The sequence below is a fragment of the Ranitomeya variabilis genome, chromosome 1 (assembly GCF_051348905.1).
Source record: "Ranitomeya variabilis isolate aRanVar5 chromosome 1, aRanVar5.hap1, whole genome shotgun sequence".
In the NCBI taxonomy this organism is placed as follows: domain Eukaryota; kingdom Metazoa; phylum Chordata; class Amphibia; order Anura; family Dendrobatidae; genus Ranitomeya; species Ranitomeya variabilis.
The window spans coordinates 532,278,227-532,295,941 of NC_135232.1; the positions used below are offsets into that span (position 1 = coordinate 532,278,227).

At 43.7% G+C, this 17,715-nt stretch overlaps 2 protein-coding genes across 7 annotated transcripts in view; one reads left to right on the forward strand and one right to left on the reverse strand.

Moving 5' to 3' along the window:
- LOC143796732 (uncharacterized) overlaps nt 1–17,715 on the reverse strand; it is a 612,535-nt gene that overhangs the window by 261,833 nt on the left and 332,987 nt on the right. The gene's annotated exons all lie outside the window — the stretch shown is intronic.
- Nucleotides 1–17,715, forward strand: part of LONP1 (lon peptidase 1, mitochondrial) — a 701,187-nt gene that overhangs the window by 132,879 nt on the left and 550,593 nt on the right. For all 6 annotated transcript variants that reach the window (XM_077254500.1, XM_077254519.1, XM_077254480.1 and 3 more), the window contains exon 3: nt 12,129–12,248. In XM_077254500.1, the coding sequence (XP_077110615.1) occupies nt 12,129–12,248 (120 nt within the window). The remainder of the gene's footprint in view (nt 1–12,128; nt 12,249–17,715) is intronic.

Genomic DNA, 17,715 nt, shown 5'->3' on the forward strand with positions numbered 1-17,715 from the left:
AGGAGACAAAGGGCACCCCTGCCGCGTTCCCCTATACAAGGGAAAATCCCCAGACAGAAGGCCATTCACCCGTACCCTAGTTCTCGGAGATGCGTATAACAGCATAGCAAAACTCATAGAATCAACATGCAGCCCTGGCTAACCAGCCTGACTAAAAAACTGAGACGGGCTTCCAGGGTCCCTGAACAGAGATGGAAGAGATCTTGTTCTGCTGAGCACTTCACTGCATACAAGCAGTCCCTCGCCAGCTTCAAGTCCACACTCACTGCCGCAAAACAAACTTCTCATCTCTCATATCCTCCCTGACTCTTAACCCTAAACGGCTCTTCAACACTTTAAATTCTCAACTCCGTTCCCCAGCATCTCCTCCCTCCCCTCTCCTTTCTGCTGAATAATTTGCCTCTTTCTTTAAGCAGAAGATCGATAACATCAGACAAAGCTTTGGCCCGCAGCCCCCAATGCCCCTCCTCTTGATTTCTCAGCCATGTTCCAAAGCCAGCTTCTCCGCCATGACAGACGATCAGCTCTCCATCCTTCTGTCAAGATCCCATCTCACCACTTGCACGCTTAACCCGCTCCTGTCCCACCTCATCCCTAACTTCGCAAAAGTCTTCATCCCAACCCTAACACAACTTTTCAACCTCTCACTTACAAACGGTGTCTTCCCCTCATCCTTCAAACACGCATCAATCACACCTATCCTCAAAAACTCTCCCTCGACCCATCCTCTGTGTCCAGGTATCGCCCGATATCCCTTCTCCCTTATGCCTCAAAACTACTGGAACAGCATGTCCATCTTGAACTGTCCTCCCACCTCTCCTCCTGCTCCCTCTTTGACCGGTTACAATCTGGCTTCCGACCACATCGCTCAACTGAAAATGCCCTAACTAAAGTGACCAATGACTTACCGCCAAGAGCAAGAGACACTACTCTGTCCTCCTCCTCCTGGACCTGTCTTCTCCCTCCGACACTGTGGACCACTCCCTCCTGTTAGAATCTCTCATCTCTTGGCATCACAGACTTTGCCCTATCCTGGATCTCATCATATCTAACAGAGCGGACATTCAGTGTCTCCCTCTCCCACACCACCTCCTCATCTTGCCCCCTGTCTGTCGGTGTTTCCCAAGGCTCAGTTCTAGGACCCCTACTCTTCTCCATCTACAGTACACCTTCGGCCTGGGACAGCTCATAGAATACCATGGTTTTCAATATCATCTCTACGCTGATGATACGCAGATCTACCTATCTGAACCCGACCTCACTTCCTTACTGACCAAAATCCCACAATGTCTGTCTGCTAGTTCATCCTTCTTTTCCGCTCGTTTTCTAATACTGAACATGGACAAAACAGAATTCATCATCTTTCCCCCACCTCACTCTACCCCTCCACCCGACCTATCCATCAATGTCAATGGCTGCTCACTTTCCCGGGTCCCGCACGCTCGGTGCCTCGGGGTGATCCTTGACTCTACCCTCTCTTTCAAGCCACATATCCAAGCTCTTGCCTCCTCTTGCCGATTCCAACTCAAAAACATTTCCCGGATCCTTGCATTACTTGACCATGAAACCACAAAAACACTAGTACATGCCCTTATCTCCCGCCTCGACTACTGCAACCTCCTACTCTCTGGCCTCGACTCTAGCACTCTGGCACCACTCCAATCCATCCTAAACTCTGCTGCCCGACTAATCAACCTGTCTCCCCGTTATTCCTCTCCTCTCTGCCAGGCCCTTCACTGGCTTCCTATTGCCCAGAGGTTACAGTTCAAAACACTAACAATGACATACAAAGCCATTCACAACCTGACTTCTCCATATATCTGTGACATTGTCTCCCGGTACCTACCTACTCGCAACCTTCGATCGTCTCATCATCTCCTTCTCTACTCCTCTCTCATCTCTTCCTCCCACAACCGCATCCTAGACTTCTCCCGTGCTTCCCCCTATACTCTGGAACTCTCTACCTCAACACATCAGGCTCTCACCTACCACAGAAGCCTTCAAAAGGAACCTGAAGACCCACCTCTTCCAACAAGCCTACAACCTGCAGTTATCCCCAGTCAACTTAACCGCCGCATGACCAGCTCTACCCTCTCCTAGTGTATCCTCACCCATCCCCCGTAGACTGTGAGCCCTCGCGTGCAGGGTCCTCCCTCCTCCTGTACTTGTGTGTGCCTTGTTTTACTCATGTTTATTGTACTTGTCTATATTTGCCCCGTTCACATGTAAAGCGCCATGGAATAAATGGCGCTATAAAAATGTATACCGTATATACTCGAGTATAAGCCGAGATTTTCAGCCCAAATTTTTGGGCTGAAAGTGCCCCTCTCGGCTTATACTCGAGTCACGGTCTGTGGCAGGGTCGGCGGGTGAGGGGGTGAGAGCGCTGAGGCATACTTACTTAGTCCCGGCGATCCTGACGCTCTTCCTGCCCGTCACACTGTCTTCGGGTGCCGCAGCTCTTCCCCTGTACAGCGGTCACGTGGGACCGCTCATTAGAGAAATGAATATTCATTTCTCTAATCAGCGGTGCCGGTGACCGCTGATAGAGGAAGAGGCTGCGGCACCCGGAGACCAGCTGTCTGGGGGAAGGAGCGGGACGCCGGGAGCAGGTAAGTATCGCATATTTACCTGTCCACGATCCACACGCTGGGCGCCGCTCTGTCTTCCCGGCGTCTCTCCGCTCTGACTGTTCAGGTCAGAGGGCGCGATGACGCATATAGTGTGCGTGCCGCCCTCTGCCTGAACAGTCAGTGCGGAGAGACGCTGGGACCGGACGCTGGGGAGCTGCAAGCAAGAGAGGTGAGTATGTGTTTTGTTTTTTATAACTTTATGCTTTATAAGGAGCATCTATGGGGCCATACTGAACGGTGCAGAGCATTGTATATGGGGCACAGCTTTATAAGGAGCATCTATGGGGCCAAACTGAACGGTGCAGAGCATATATGGCACAGCTTTATATGGAGCATCTATAGGGCCATAATGAACGGTGCAGAGCATTGTATATGGGGCACAGCTTTATAAGGAGCATCTATGGGGCCATACTGAACGGTGCAGAGCATTATATATGGCACAGCTTTCTATGGAGCATCTATGGGGCCATAATGAACGGTGCAGAGCATTATATATGGCACAGCTTTATAAGGAGCATCTATGGGGCCAAACTGAACGGTGCAGAGCATATAGGGAACAGATTTATAATGAGCATCTATGGGGCCAAACTGAACGGTGCAGAGCATATAGGGAACAGATTTATAATGAGCATCTATGGGGCCAAACTGAACGGTGCAGAGCATATATGGCACAGCTTTATATGGAGCATCTATAGGGCCATAATGAACGGTGCAGAGCATTGTATATGGGGCACAGCTTTATATGGAGCATCTATGGGGCCATAATGAACGGTGCAGAGCATTCTATATGGCACAGCTATATATGGATAATATATGGGGCAATAATCAATGGTATGGAGCATTATATATGGCACAGCTTTATATGGAGCATCTATGGGGCAATAATGAATGGTATGGAGCATCTATTTTTATTTTTGAAATTCACCGGTAGCTGCTGCATTTTCCACCCTAGGCTTATACTCGAGTCAATAAGTTTTCCCAGTTTTTTGTGGCAAAATTAGGGGGGTCGGCTTATACTCGGGTCGGCTTATTCTCGAGTATATACGGTAATTATTATTATTATTATTATTATTAACAGCTGCACCCAACTTATGAATTTCTCGCCAAAACCCATAGCCCTCAGGACCTTCTACCAATACCGCCACTCCACACTATCAAACGCCTTAGCAGCGTCTAGACACCACAACCGTCCGACCCATATTATCCGCCTTTGCCTGCAAATTAAGAAACAATCGCCTGAGGTTATGTGTTGTAGAACTATTGGGCATAAACCCGGTTTGATCCCTATGTATTATTGTCATTATTACTTTATTTAGGCAGTTTCATTTTCTCTTTTTACACTTTGGAAAATAAAAAAAATTGGTTCAGAAGTAAAATGTTTGTGTTAAAAAAAAAAAAAATAATAATTTTTTCCTTCTACATTGTTTCAGTTCCTGTGAAGCACCTAAAGGGTTAATAAACTTCTTGAATGTGGTTTTGAGCACCTTGAGGGGTGCAGTTTTTAGAATGCTGTCTATTTTGGGTATCTTCTCTCGTATAGATCCCTCAAAATGACTTCAAATGTAATGTGGTTCCTAAAAAAAAAAAAAAAAAATAGTCTTGTAAATTTTGTTGTAAAAATGAGAAATTGCTGGTCAACTTTTAACCCTTATAACTTCCTAACAAAAAAAATTTTGTTTCCAAAATTGTGCTGATGTAATAAAGTAGACATGTGGAAATTGTTACTTACGGTAAGTAGTTCGTATGACATACCTCTGATTTAAAGGCATAAAAATTAAGTTTAAAAATTGCAAAATTTAGGTGCTTCACAGGAATTTTATTTTTTTTTTCAAATAAATAAATGAACATTTAACTTTTTTCACACAAAATTTTCAGATCCAATTTTTATTTTTTTATTTTGACAAGGATAAATTTGAACCCCAAAATTTGTTGTCATTTCTCCTGGGCATGCCAATATCGCATATGATTGAGAAAACCACTATTTGGGCGCACGACAGAACTCGAAAGGAAGGAGTGTCATTTGCCATTTTGAATGTAAACTTTCCTGGAATCATTAGCTGACATACTATCCCTTTAGGAGAGCCCCTGATGTGCCTAAACAGTGGAAACCCCCCAAAAGTGTCCTCAGTCTGGAAACTTGACCCCTCAAGGAATGTATTTTGATGCATGGTGAGCATTTTGAACCCCTAGGTGCTTCACAGAAGTCTAGAACGTTAAGCCCTTGAAAATAATAAAATCACATTTTCCTAACAAAAACGATGTTTTAGCCGCAAATTTTGCATTTTCATAAGGGTAAAAAGAGAAATTTCACCACACAATTTGTTTTGCAATTTCTCCTGAGTACGCCGATACCTCATATATGGGGGAATACTACTTTTGAGGCACTGTGCAAAGCTCAGAAGGGAAGGATCACCATATCGGAGTTCAGATTTTGCTGGAATGGTTTGAGGGTGCCAAGTCACATTGGCCGAGCCCCTGAAGTGCCAGAACAACAGAAACCCCCTATATGCGAACTCCTTTTACAAACTATACTCCCCAATGAATTCATCTAGTGGTGCAGTGATCATATTGACACCACATGTGCCTCACAGAGTTTTATACCACTGAGCGGTGAAGAAATAATAAATTAGATTTTTACCACTAAAATGTTGTTTTAACCCCAAGTTTTTAATTTTTCGAAGGGCTAATAGGATTTTTTTTTTTTTTATAACAAATTAAGGTCCATTCTTTGAGTGTGCCAATACCCTACATGTAATTGGGAAATATGTTTCTGGCACAATGCAAAGCTCAGAAGGCAAGGAGCGCCAGATTTTACTTTTATGGTTTGCAGGTGCCCTGACCCACTGGGAGAGCCCATGGGGTGCCAGAACAGCAGAACACCCTATAAGTGACCCCATTTTACAAACTACACCTCAATTCATCTAGGTGTGCAGTGATCATATTGACACCCCGGGTGTTTCACAGAGTTTGATACCATTGGGCAGTGATGAAAAAAGAAAAATACATTTTTACCAACAACATTTAGTTTTAGCTCCAGATTTTACATTTTCACACAAGTAGTGGGTAAAGATGTCACCAAAATTTTTCGCTATTACTAGTGCACGTGGCAATACCCCATATGTGGATGTATAGTACTACCTAGCCATACGGAGAGACTCGGGAGGAATGAAGCTCAGATTTTACTAGAACAGTTAGCGGACGTATGCAGAGTCCCTAATTGCTAGAAGAGCTGAATTCCCCCTCAAGTGACCTCATTTTGGAAATCATACCCCTTGGGAAATTTACATGTGTAGTGACGATTTTGACTCCAGAAACAAGCAGCAGTGAATGCTGCAGAGTGAAAAATGCAACCTGCCGTTGTATTGACCAGTACATTGCAATCACCAGTACGTTATGCCCAACTCGTGGTTCTGAAGGCATGCACCCTTAAGTTAGGCGGGCTCTCATTGCTTCAGAAATGCCAAACATGGACACAATATGTGGTTTAGGTATACAGTGGGGCTCAGAAGGGAGGGGGCATTTGGATTTGGGCGCTCAGAATTGGCTGACTTTCTTTTAGCGGGTGAGGAGCCATTTTGCTTTTCCAGAGCCCCCTATATTTCCGTTAACAAATGTGAGTGAGGGCTTGCTTTTTTTCTGGATTGAGTTGAAGCTTTTCTTCAGAACATTTTACATGATGTTTGAGATCACGTTTATCTGGCGCTCTACGCTGAGCACTTTGGGGTTTCCATCTAAATTTCCCAGTGATGTGATTCAGATGAAACCCCTGGGGGATCCATTCACTGTGAGACAGCATAGTTACTCTGGACTCCGTCTGGCCTCTGTTCAGCAGTGTCCATCTTTCCAGAAGTGCACAAAACTGTGCCTGATGGCACTTTTATGAAATCCTAAAACGACGGACACCACCGGATCACAGTTCAGCTGGCATCCACAGTGCCTGCATCTGCCTCATTATAGGGAATCTTTTGCCGGGGGTTCCGTTTGATTCGCTTATTTTAGAGATTTACACAGAAAACCCTGGTGTAAGCGCTCTGAACAGAGCGCTGGATAAATGTGTTTAGAGCCTTAATGCGATCTTTGTCAGTCAGAATGAAAAAAAATCAACAGCCTGTGAAGAATTGGTTTCACTTATTTTTTGCGTTGTTCTTCGGGCGGTATAAGGGACTAAGCACCTTTTTATCTTCCGGTCGATGCGATTGCAGTGATACCAGATTTATATCTGGTTTTCATGTCAGGCATCTGTCACACACTAAAAGACGCTTTTTATTGCAAAAAAAAGTTTTTACATTACCACATCTTGAGAGCTATAATTTTTCCATTTTTCGTCCCACAGTGTCATGTGAGGTCTTGTTTTTTGCAGGACGAGTTGAGGTTTTTTGGTATCACATGACATTTTTTGATTGTTTTCTATTTCGATTTTTAGTAGGCAGAATGAACAAAAACTAGCAATTCAGGAATTACCTTTGGAATGGGGGGGAGGATTGTTTACAGTTTTGCGGTTTTATTTTTTGGGTTAGTAGGATTACAGCGATACCTCATTTATATATTTTTTTTATGTTTGCACATTTAGACAATAAAAACTATTTTCTAGAAAAAAATAACATTATTTTTGCATCGCTTTATTCTGAGAGCTATAATTATTTTATTTTTCTGCTGATGGAGCTGTATGGCGGCTTGATTTTTTTGCTGGATGAGATGTTTTCTTCTGAAAAAGAGAATGGACAGCACTTCAGAAATCATACATTGATCTAGTGCCGCCAGGCAGAAATGTATTTACGGTAACTGAACTGAAAATGAGGGTCTTAGTTTAACATTCTGGTCAGACTGTAAGAAACCCACTGCCACATCACGGAAAACCTTTTAGTGCGTCCCTATCGCCCTAACTGAGCAGAGCCGTGCACCGACCACCGCTGCAGCGACAATGCATCGGCAGGGTGGACGGCCTGGTGCCCTACAGCGCCCATGCTGCAAGACTGAGTCCCCATGACTCCAGACTGCGCCGCCCCACCGGCACAAAACCACAGAAACAATGTGAGGCGCCAGGCAGTCTGCCCTGCCGAAGCATTGTTGCTGTGGCGGTGGTTGGCTCCGTTAGGGACCCACTAAGATAATCGCCGTGAAGTGGCCGTGGGCTTCATACAGTCTGATAAATGTTAAACTAAGAACCTCATTTTCAGTTAAATATATTTTTGGCTAATGGTATTAGATGAGTGTATGATTTTTGGAAGTGCTGCCCATTATCTTTTTCAGCAGAAAATATCATCTTATCCCGCAAAAAACAAGCCGCTCCATCATCGGAAAAATAAAAAAACCCTCAGAATAAAGCGATGCAAAAATATGTATATATGTTTGCCTAGCGGCATTAGATCGATGTATGATTTTTTGAGGTGCAGTGCATGCTTTTTTTTTTTTCTTTTGGTGTATAAGATGACATTTTCAGCGGTATCATGTTTATTTATATCCGTCTTTTTGATCGCGTTTTATTCCACTTCTTGTTCGTCGGTATGATGATAAAGCATTGTTTTTTGCCTTTATTTTTTTATGGTGTTCACTAAAGGGGTTAACGAGTGGGACAGATTTATAGGTCGGGTTGTTGCGGATGCGGTGATACCAAATGTATTTTATTGTTTATATATTTTTTTCATTCACTTATTTATTTAGAGATACAATATCTTTCGTTTATAAAAAAAATGTATATATTTTTGCAATTTTAATTTTTTTTTTTTTTACTTTTTTTTTCTAACTTTTTTTTTTACTTTGTCCCACTATGGAACTATCATTTTTTGCAGGCTGATTGCTTCTACAGCATGGGAATGCAGCAGCATCTCCATACTGTAGAAACTGTTAGCTCTGCACTGACAGATAAACTTGCTCATCATGCTCTGGGCATGATGAGAAAGTTTTCTAGGTCTGGTGACCCAGATGTCATGACGACATCGTGTCACCATGGCAACGATCGAGACACCGCGTCACGCCAAATGCAGAGGGGCTGTCAGCACTCTGCCGGCTCCTGGAATTCTGCGATCTTGTTTGTTCGCAGCATTTTGGGGGTTAAAATGGCAGGAGCGGTCTGTGACTGCTCCTGTTTCTTAGTGCCGGGTGTCGTCTGTCAGAATCAGATGACATATAGCAGCGATCACCTGCACACTACCTGTGTGCACAGACGTAATAATCCGTTCCTGGTCAGTAAAGGCACATGGGCGGATTATTACATCTAATGTGAGATAGGGGTAAAAATAATAATAATAAAAAAAATAAATATATAATATTAGGGTGCCAGGGAAAAATGAACTTTGAATGAAAATTGGTGACTGTTACCCCTCCAATTTGTTCCTTTCGGCATAAGGATTCACCATGTGAAATATGTTGACATTAAATTTAGATTTACCACTTGCTCAAGGCATGTGAATTATTCCATGTTTCTCATTTTCCACAATATTGTACACGCAATAACCACTCAGTTAGTCATCATATCTTTAACTGGATATGCGATTTATAATTAAAAAAACATAGAATGGCAGTAAGCATTCTATTAAAGTAAAATATGCATTATACAATTATGTACATTGTACATGTTTCAGTACTTAGTAGCAGTCAGTTCAGTTTTCCGCGTAACTTGCGGCAGCTGGACTTGATACCAGTGTTGACATATAACAGTGCTGCATGTCGATAAATGCTAAGCAAACATTTGAAACTGCAATATGATGTGCCATTGAGAAACCAGTAAATAACTAATCTTAAAAAAAGAAAATTATAAAATATCTATGAACAAAAAGGAACAAAATTAGCAGGTAAGACCTTCAAAAACTAGCTACTCCCTTTTTTCCATGTTAAACCTTTGGTCTGTTTTGATAAAAGGATGTATGCCTTTATAGAGGTTCTCCAAGAATTTAGTAAAATGGCTCTCAACACGTAATTCAAGCGGTGGCCCATCTGAGCCATACACTGTGATGACGGGCTACAGTTTAAAGAAACACAACTCTTGAGACAGGTGTCTCGTTGACATAGGGGCAGTATTGTAAGCACCCATACCTCTGTGAGCCAAGGAGAAGGTTGGTGACAGAATAAATAAATCTTCTCCTTGGCTGACTGAGCACAAAGGTTTTTTTTCTTCAGCCTCAGTCCTCTGTGCTCACTAAGCTTAGGAGAAGATTAATGTCTCCTCCTATCTAAGCCCTACTCTAGCAGTTTTGGTGTGTGTACCAGCTATACCGACAGCTTTTGTCAGTTGAGGCACAAATCTCGGGAGCTGTTTTTCTTCAGACTGATGTTTTGAATAAAGTGACTGGCATAATTTATTTACATTTTTGGAGAAGAACCACCCCTTTAATAGCCTCTTCATGATGTTTCTACCTCATTTTTGGTAATAAGAGAGTTAAGCAAAGCTACTACTAAGGCAGGGTGCCCACAATCCGGAAGTAGCAGCGCTTTTGACATAGTATGTATTTGCTGCGTCCAAAGTGCTGCCGCCTATTGAACACAGATGAGCCTGCATGTGTTCGCGGTGGCTCAGTGGATAGCACTGCAGCCTTGCAGCGCTGGAGTCCTGGGTTCAAGCCCCACCAAGGACAACATCTGCAAGGAGTTTGTATGTTCTCCCCATGTTTGCGTGGGTTTCCTCCGGGTTCTTCAGTTTCCTTCTAGACATACTGATATGGAATTTAGATTGTGAGCCCCATTGGGGACAGCGATGATAATGTGTGCAAACTGTAAAGTGCTGCGGAATATGTTAGCGCTATATAAAAATAAAAATTATTATTATTATTCACTGAACTGTGCGGATTCACCACGTTCAATACATTCTATTGATGAAATTTTTCTTGCGGAGACTCACTTCTCCACTTGAGAAATTGACGTGCTACAGTCTGGGAAGACGCACCGCATGTCCGTCTCGGCAGGTGAGCCACAGACATCTCTGGATATTTGATTTCTTGAAATCTCATCCACTATGCTGTAACATCTCGCTGTGTCATACCCGCAGCAACTCAGGATCGTGTGCACATACCCCAAATATTACTTTGCAGGCTTAGCAGTGGGAGTGATAAAGTGTCATCCCTGCCTAGATCTGCTTAAAATAGAAAACAAATCATACCAGTGACCCTAATTTGAGCTGCAGGTCCCTGCTAAAAATAAAATTCTCTAACTTTTTGGTGCCAAAACCCTTCTTGAAACACATCTTATGTACGCTGATCACCTTATCAAGGTCAACTCATAAAACATGCATCATAAATCAGATGATTGGTTCCCTTTAATTTTATTCTGAGGGTTATATAAATATAAAAAAATTCTGTTTGTGTGTTCTTTCTCTTGCACACTGTTTTTTTATTATTGTCATTTATCATGCAATGTAAAGGGGTTGTTCAGGCTTGCGGTTCAAGTGTGCAGTCACTCTATGAATGCAGACATGTGAAACCTCACATTGCTTGCTGACAGGGTTCTCCGGTGCCAGAAGCGTTTCGGTACATGACTACAAGTATGCGATTTACTTACATGCAGTCACATGTTGACTAGACGTGTGTGACCCCGCTCAATACAAGAGAGTTGAGCAAGGTCTGGCACGTCTAGTCGAAATGTGTCTGGAAGAATGCAAATCGCATAATTTCGGTCAAATGATCACCCGCTCCAGGTGCTGACACTAGAGAATCCTTACAGCTCACACTGTGTGCCCTGTGAGGATTCACAAATCTGCAGCCAGAGAGAGACTGCACACTTGAATTCCAAGCCTGGACAACTCCTTTAAATAATGTGATATTTCAAATAATTTACTGGTTTACATTACAAGAAAAATACACATTATGTCTTGATTTCGATTTTTTTTCTTTTTAAATAAATGCTAAAGCATTTATTTATATTCAGTGATCACCCTTGCGTTCACATAAGGTCAATATCAACCAAGCATGCTTTGTTTTAAGCAGAAAATACATTTACAATAGTAATAAAGCATTGCTTTTTAAATCCCAATGATGGAAAGAGTCCATTATGACATGCTTTGTCTGGATTGACCTTAAAAAGGCAGTCATGCAGCTGTCCGCTAGTTGGGCAGCATGAATTCTCTAAATTCTTAAGAACTTATTTTTAATTCTATGGGTTACAACTCTTTGCCTATGTTAATCACCACCCTGCAGTCTTAAGAGTGGCCTTCAACCTAGGTAAGGAGTGTGTGCTTGCATGTTCTATGATTTGCAACCTTATCATGCTACTGGGAAGCTGTCTAGACCACTGCATTTACCCATGGGCTGCATTTACTGGGCTTTACCCATGCTAGAGACACTCCAAAGCTTCCTTTGCTACTGGCATGGGTGCTCAGTTCGGACCTGCATTATGACCATGCAACCTGCTCGAACTGTAATGCTTAAGGTGCACACACCGCCCCTTGCAAACAGGTAGAAAAGAATAGAACAACCTTTTTAAGCCTAAAATTTGCTGTTTTGAAGAGGGTTCCTTTTTTTGTCATCTCAACACAAATGTGTTTCTTCATTTTTCTGTGCTGTTTAGCAATGAGTCGGATTCCGTTGGAAGCCTCGATGAAATCTACCACACTGGAACCTTTGTTCAGATCCATGAAATGCAAGACATGGACGACAAGCTACGTATGATTGTCATGGGACACAGAAGGCATGTATTTTTTTTAAATCAAATTATATTTTACTGTATATTTGCAATGACTAACTAAGGGGATCTCTGTGCACATGATATACAGTGTCATGTAAAAGTTTGGGCATCCGTGGTCAAAATTAGTGTTGTTGTGAACATTTAAGCAAGTTGAAATGATCTGTAAAAGGGATAAAGTTAAAGATGACACTTCCTTTGCATTTTAGGCAAAAAATATATATTATCATTTTTTCTATTTTAAAAATTAAAAGAAAGGAAAAAGTTGCAAAAGTTTAGGAGATTTGGGTGCTGAGATCACTTTGACCAAGGTTTCAGACCTAAATTAGCCTGTTAGGGTTATGACTGGTTCATGATCATTGTTCGGAAAGGTCTGGTGATGCAAATTTCCCAGCTTTATAAAAACCCAGCCTCTTCTGTAGACCCAAAACGTCCAGCACAAGTGCACGCTGACACACTGATAACATCCATGTGTCATCATTCTGACACGTACCGGCGCCTGGAAACTAGCGGTACTGTTAGCGCTGTTCCCTTGATGCTGTAGAGACAGCTCTCATCACTCTCGTCACTGCTTGCAGCAGTTCATTCTCCCAGTGGTTCTCAGCCTGAACGTTCACATCTGTGCACTGTCTAGGTTGAAATCTATTTATCCCCAGACATGGATTACAGCATGGGACAAAAAGACTGACAGTTGAGGGATATTGTGTTTTTTTATTTTTGTTTTGTTGTGCTTTCCGACCACTCACTATATATAAACGTCAGCGCTTGTTTGGCTTTGTGCAGCTCCGACGTTTATGAGCTGTCGGTGGTCTCGCAGCGCTCAGGACCACCAGGGTCCTGCAAGCACTGCTATTAAAGTATGTGCACACGTCCGGATTTCTTGCAGAAATTTCCCAAAGAAAACCGGAAATTTTCTGCAAGAAATCCGCAATTTTTTTTGCGTTTTTTTTCTTCCGTTTTTTTTTGCGTTTTTTTTAGCAATCTGCAAGCGTAATTAGCTTGCAGAATGCTAAAGTTTTCCAAGCGATCTGTAGCATCGCTTGGAAAACTGACTGACAGGTTGGTCACACTTGTCAAACAGTGTTTGACAAGTGTGACCAACTTTTTACTATAGATGCTGCCTATGCAGCATCAATAGTAAAAGATAGAATGTTTAAAAATAATTAAAAAAAAAAAAAGGTTATACTCACCTGCAGACAGCCGATCTCCTCGGCGGCGTCCGTTCCTATAGATGGTTTGTGTGTGAAGGAGCTTCGATGACGTTGCGGCTTGTGATTGGTCGCGTGAGCGGTCACATGAGCTGTCACGCGACCAATCACAAGACCGTGACGTCATCGCAGGTCCTTCACGCAGACCATCTAAAGGAACGGAAGCGGCAGCATGCACCGGAGTGGTGGGAACACTCCGGGGCCATCAGAGGGTGAGTATATGACTATTTTTTATTTTAATTCTTTTTTTTTTTTACCAATTATATGGTGCCCAGTCCGTGGAGGAGAGTCTCCTCTCCTCCACCCTGGGTACCAACCGCACATAATCTGCTTACTTCCCGCATGGTGTGCACAGCACCGTGCGGGAAGTAAGCAGATCAATGCACTCCTAGGTGTGCGGAATCCCCGCAATTCCGCAATTTTAATGAACATGTTGCTTTTTTTTCCGCGATGCTATTTTTTCGCGGAAAAAAATGCAACATTTGCACAAAAAATGCGGAATACCCTGTAAATAATAGGAGGCATATGTTAGCGTTTTTTTCGCGTTTTTTTCGCGTTTTTATAGCGAAAAAACGCGAAAAATCCTGAACGTGTGCACATGGCCTTAATGTGCAGAGTTGTAGCTCTGACAGGTGACCTCATTGGGACCCGATTGGATCAGGTCCCAATGATGTTAACCCTTTGCTGTCTGCTAGATACATGTGCATTGCATTGTATGAGACCAGTGATCAGAGATATAAAAATTGAAGTCCCATACAGGGACCAAGTAAAAAAAACAAAAACAAACTTGTTTTAAAACTATTAGAACAATAAAACACAAAACAAATTAAAAAAGAGGAAAAAATATTTAAACCAATAAAATGTATTTATTTGCACATATTTGGTATCATCGCATCTGCAGCGACCTGACCTATACAACTGTCACACTAGCTAACTCCTTCAGTGCACACTGTAAAAGAAAAAAAAAAAAAAAAAAGCTGCTGAACAAAAAGTGGAATAAAATGCGATCAAAAAGTGTAATCGAAATTAAAATGATAGCGATGAAAATGTCTTCTTGTTCTGCAAAAACCAAGCCACCAAACGGCTCCATCAGTGGAAAAATAAGAAAGTTATGGCTCTTAGAATAAAGAGATACAAAAACCATTCTTTTTTTTCTCCAGTCACCTTCCACAACAGCAGCATCGAAGCATGTCTAACGCCGTAATGGGGGACAGGAAACACAAAGAGGTTAAATACCCTCCCTTTCCTGCAATCACCAGTGTTTTCCCTTTCCCCTATGGGGCATGAAGAGGTCTTCTGATGGTGCTGCTGTGGCCGGTGATTGGGAGCACCAGGATTTCTTATCTTCCACCAGGCAGCTGAGGTCGGGGGTTCCACTCTCCTCTCATTGCTGCTCCCATCTCCATGGTCCACGTGTGACTCGTGACCTCCTTTCCCACGCCCTTGGGGGGTAAAGCGGGGCAGTCGTTAGGTCGGGGTCCTCTTGCAGCTCCCTGGCTTTCTCCTCGGCTTTCTCCTCTCCTTTTGCCGGCAGATTCTGCGGTACGCGCTCATCGGAAGTAACGTCATCCCGAACTTCCGGTTCACTTCGTGTGCGTTCGAGCGTGGAACGCACGTTCGCTCGGTAGCCTAGGTATTGCTGGATCTGCTGCCACATGGGGCCTTCCCCTTCCGGGGTCCCCCCCACCTGCCGACCTGCGAGAGGAGGAGCACAAGATTTGCTAACGCTGAGACCTCGATTATTTAATCCTGGTCGGGGGATGCCACCAGGTAAGGCTAGGTTCACATTGTGTTAACGTGTGCACGCTAACGGACAGCGTTGCACGGCGAAAATGTCGCAATTAACGCCGTGCAACGGGTCCGTTAGCGAACCCATTGACAGCAATGTAAATTTCGCCTGTAGCGCATCGCTAGCGCATGCCTTTTTCGGCTCGCGCTAGCGATGTGCCGTTCTTCTGTGACGCGCCGCGGACGCTGCTTGCAGCGTCCGCGGCGCGCCCGAGGTCCGTTCCCTGCCCTCGCAGATCGGGGATCTGCTAGAGCGGGGACGTTAACGCGACCCCTAAACGCGGCCCTGAAAAAAACATTGCGTTAGCGCAATCCGCTAGCGCTAAACGGATTGCCCTAACGCAATGTGAACCTAGCCTAAGGCCCACTGTCTGGACGGACAGACCATGGATGGCGTCAGAACCCCCCTTTCTGCCTCTGCAGAACCCAGCGTCCCCCTCTTACTGTAAGTAGTGAATGAAGGTCCTTCACTCCTAGGCATGGCATAATAGGAGACTTAGTCCCCCTTCTCTCTTTCTTTTAGGGAGACTTGGTTCCTGCACTTAAGAAGCGTAAAGCACCCAGCCGCAAGTGTGGTGTATGTGCTACCAGGCTTCTTTCTTCATATATGAAGAAGCTTTGCCAGCCCTGCACTGGCGAGGTGTTGAGTACTGAACAACCTTCGCTGTTGGACAGTATCAAGACCCTTATTAAACAGGAGGTCCAGTCCTCTGTGTCCACCCTTTCCCAGACCCTGTTACCACAGCCCCCTTGTCCTAAAAAAAGAAGGATGGCTCCTGTGGAGTATGATTTAGACTCAGGCGAGGTCCATACTTCGGACTCTGAGGATATATGGGAGAATGAGGGTTCCACTTCCATCCTCAGTTCCGATAAATATTATTTTTCCTCTCCGGTTATAAAGGAATTAATCGGTATGGTTAGGAGCACCATGGAGGCTGAGGAGGAGGAGGTAAAACAATCAGTTCAGGGACCTGAAACCTAGAAAACTGAAGGGCTTTTCCTTTCACGAGAACATCCAGATACTTATCCTCCATGAATGGAAATTTCCTGAGAAAGGACTTAGTGTTCCTTCTGAATTAAAAAAATCGGTTTCCCCTAGATTGGGACTGTTCTATTTGGGATACCCCCAAAGTTGATGTACAGGTATCAAGGCTAGCGAAAAAGACAGCTCTCCCTTTTGAGGATTCATCTCAACTTAGAGACCGCATGGATCGCAAGATTGAAAGTTTACTGAGGAGATCCTGGGATATCTCCACTAACCTCCTTAAAACAAACGTGGTTTCCACCTGTGTTGCTAGGTCATTGTTCCGCTGGCTCCATACCCTCGAGGATCACCTTACCCAGGGAGCTTCTAGGGAGATAATTCTGGACTCCCTTCCCCTACTTCAAAAAGCGACAGGCTTCCTTGCCGACGCTTTAGCAGAATCTGTTCTTGTAGCAGCTAAATCCACAGTCCTCTCCAACTCTGCCAGGAGGGTTCTGTGGCTGAAATCCTGGAGTGGCAACATTACTTCCAAAGCTAAACTTTGCACCATTCCATTTCAGGGTCACTATGTTTTTGGTTCAGTCCTCGATGACATCTTAGAAAAGGCTACGAACAAAATGAAAGCGCTCCCAGGACAGAGAAACCCCAAGGAATGATTTTTTCGTTTCTCCAGGGATCAGTCCTCTCAAAAAGAATACATGGAAAAAGGTGAAGCAGGCCGTTGGAGCTATCCCAAAGGGGGTAAGGGCAAGACTATCCTTGTCCCCCACCACCAACAAACTCCTGATAAACAGTGACTACTCTCCATCGGGGGTCGATTCCCCTACTTCCTCTACCAGTGGCGCTCCATCTTCACAAACCAGTGGGTGCTCCGTACCATTCGGGATGGCTTAAAGCTAGAATTCAAGAGTCCTCCCCCTTATAGCAAATGTGGTGCCAATATTCAAAAAGGGGACAAAAACTGAACTCGGTAATTATAGGCCAGTAAGCTTAACCTCTACTGTGGGTAAAATCCTGGAGGGCATTCTAAGGGATGCTATACTGGAGTATCTGAAGAGGAATAACCTCATGACCCAGTATCAGCACGGGTTTACTAGGGACCGTTCATGTCAGACTAATTTGATCAGCTTCTATGAAGAGGTAAGTTCCGGACTGGACCAAGGGAACCCAGTGGATGAAGTGTATATGGACTTTTCGAAAGCTTTTGATACGGTGCCACAGAAAAGGTTGTTACATAAAATGAGAATAATGGGGATAGGGGAAAATATGTGTAAGTGGGTTGAGAGCTGGCTCAGGGATAGGAAACAAAGGGTGGTTATTAATGGAGCACACTCGGACTGGGTCGCGGTTAGCAGTGGGGTACCACAGGGGTCAGTATTGGGCCCTCTTCTTTTTAACATATTTATTAATTACCTTGTAGGGGGCATTCAGAGTAGAATTTCAATATTTGCAGATGACACTAAACTCTGCAGGGTAATCAATACAGGGGAGG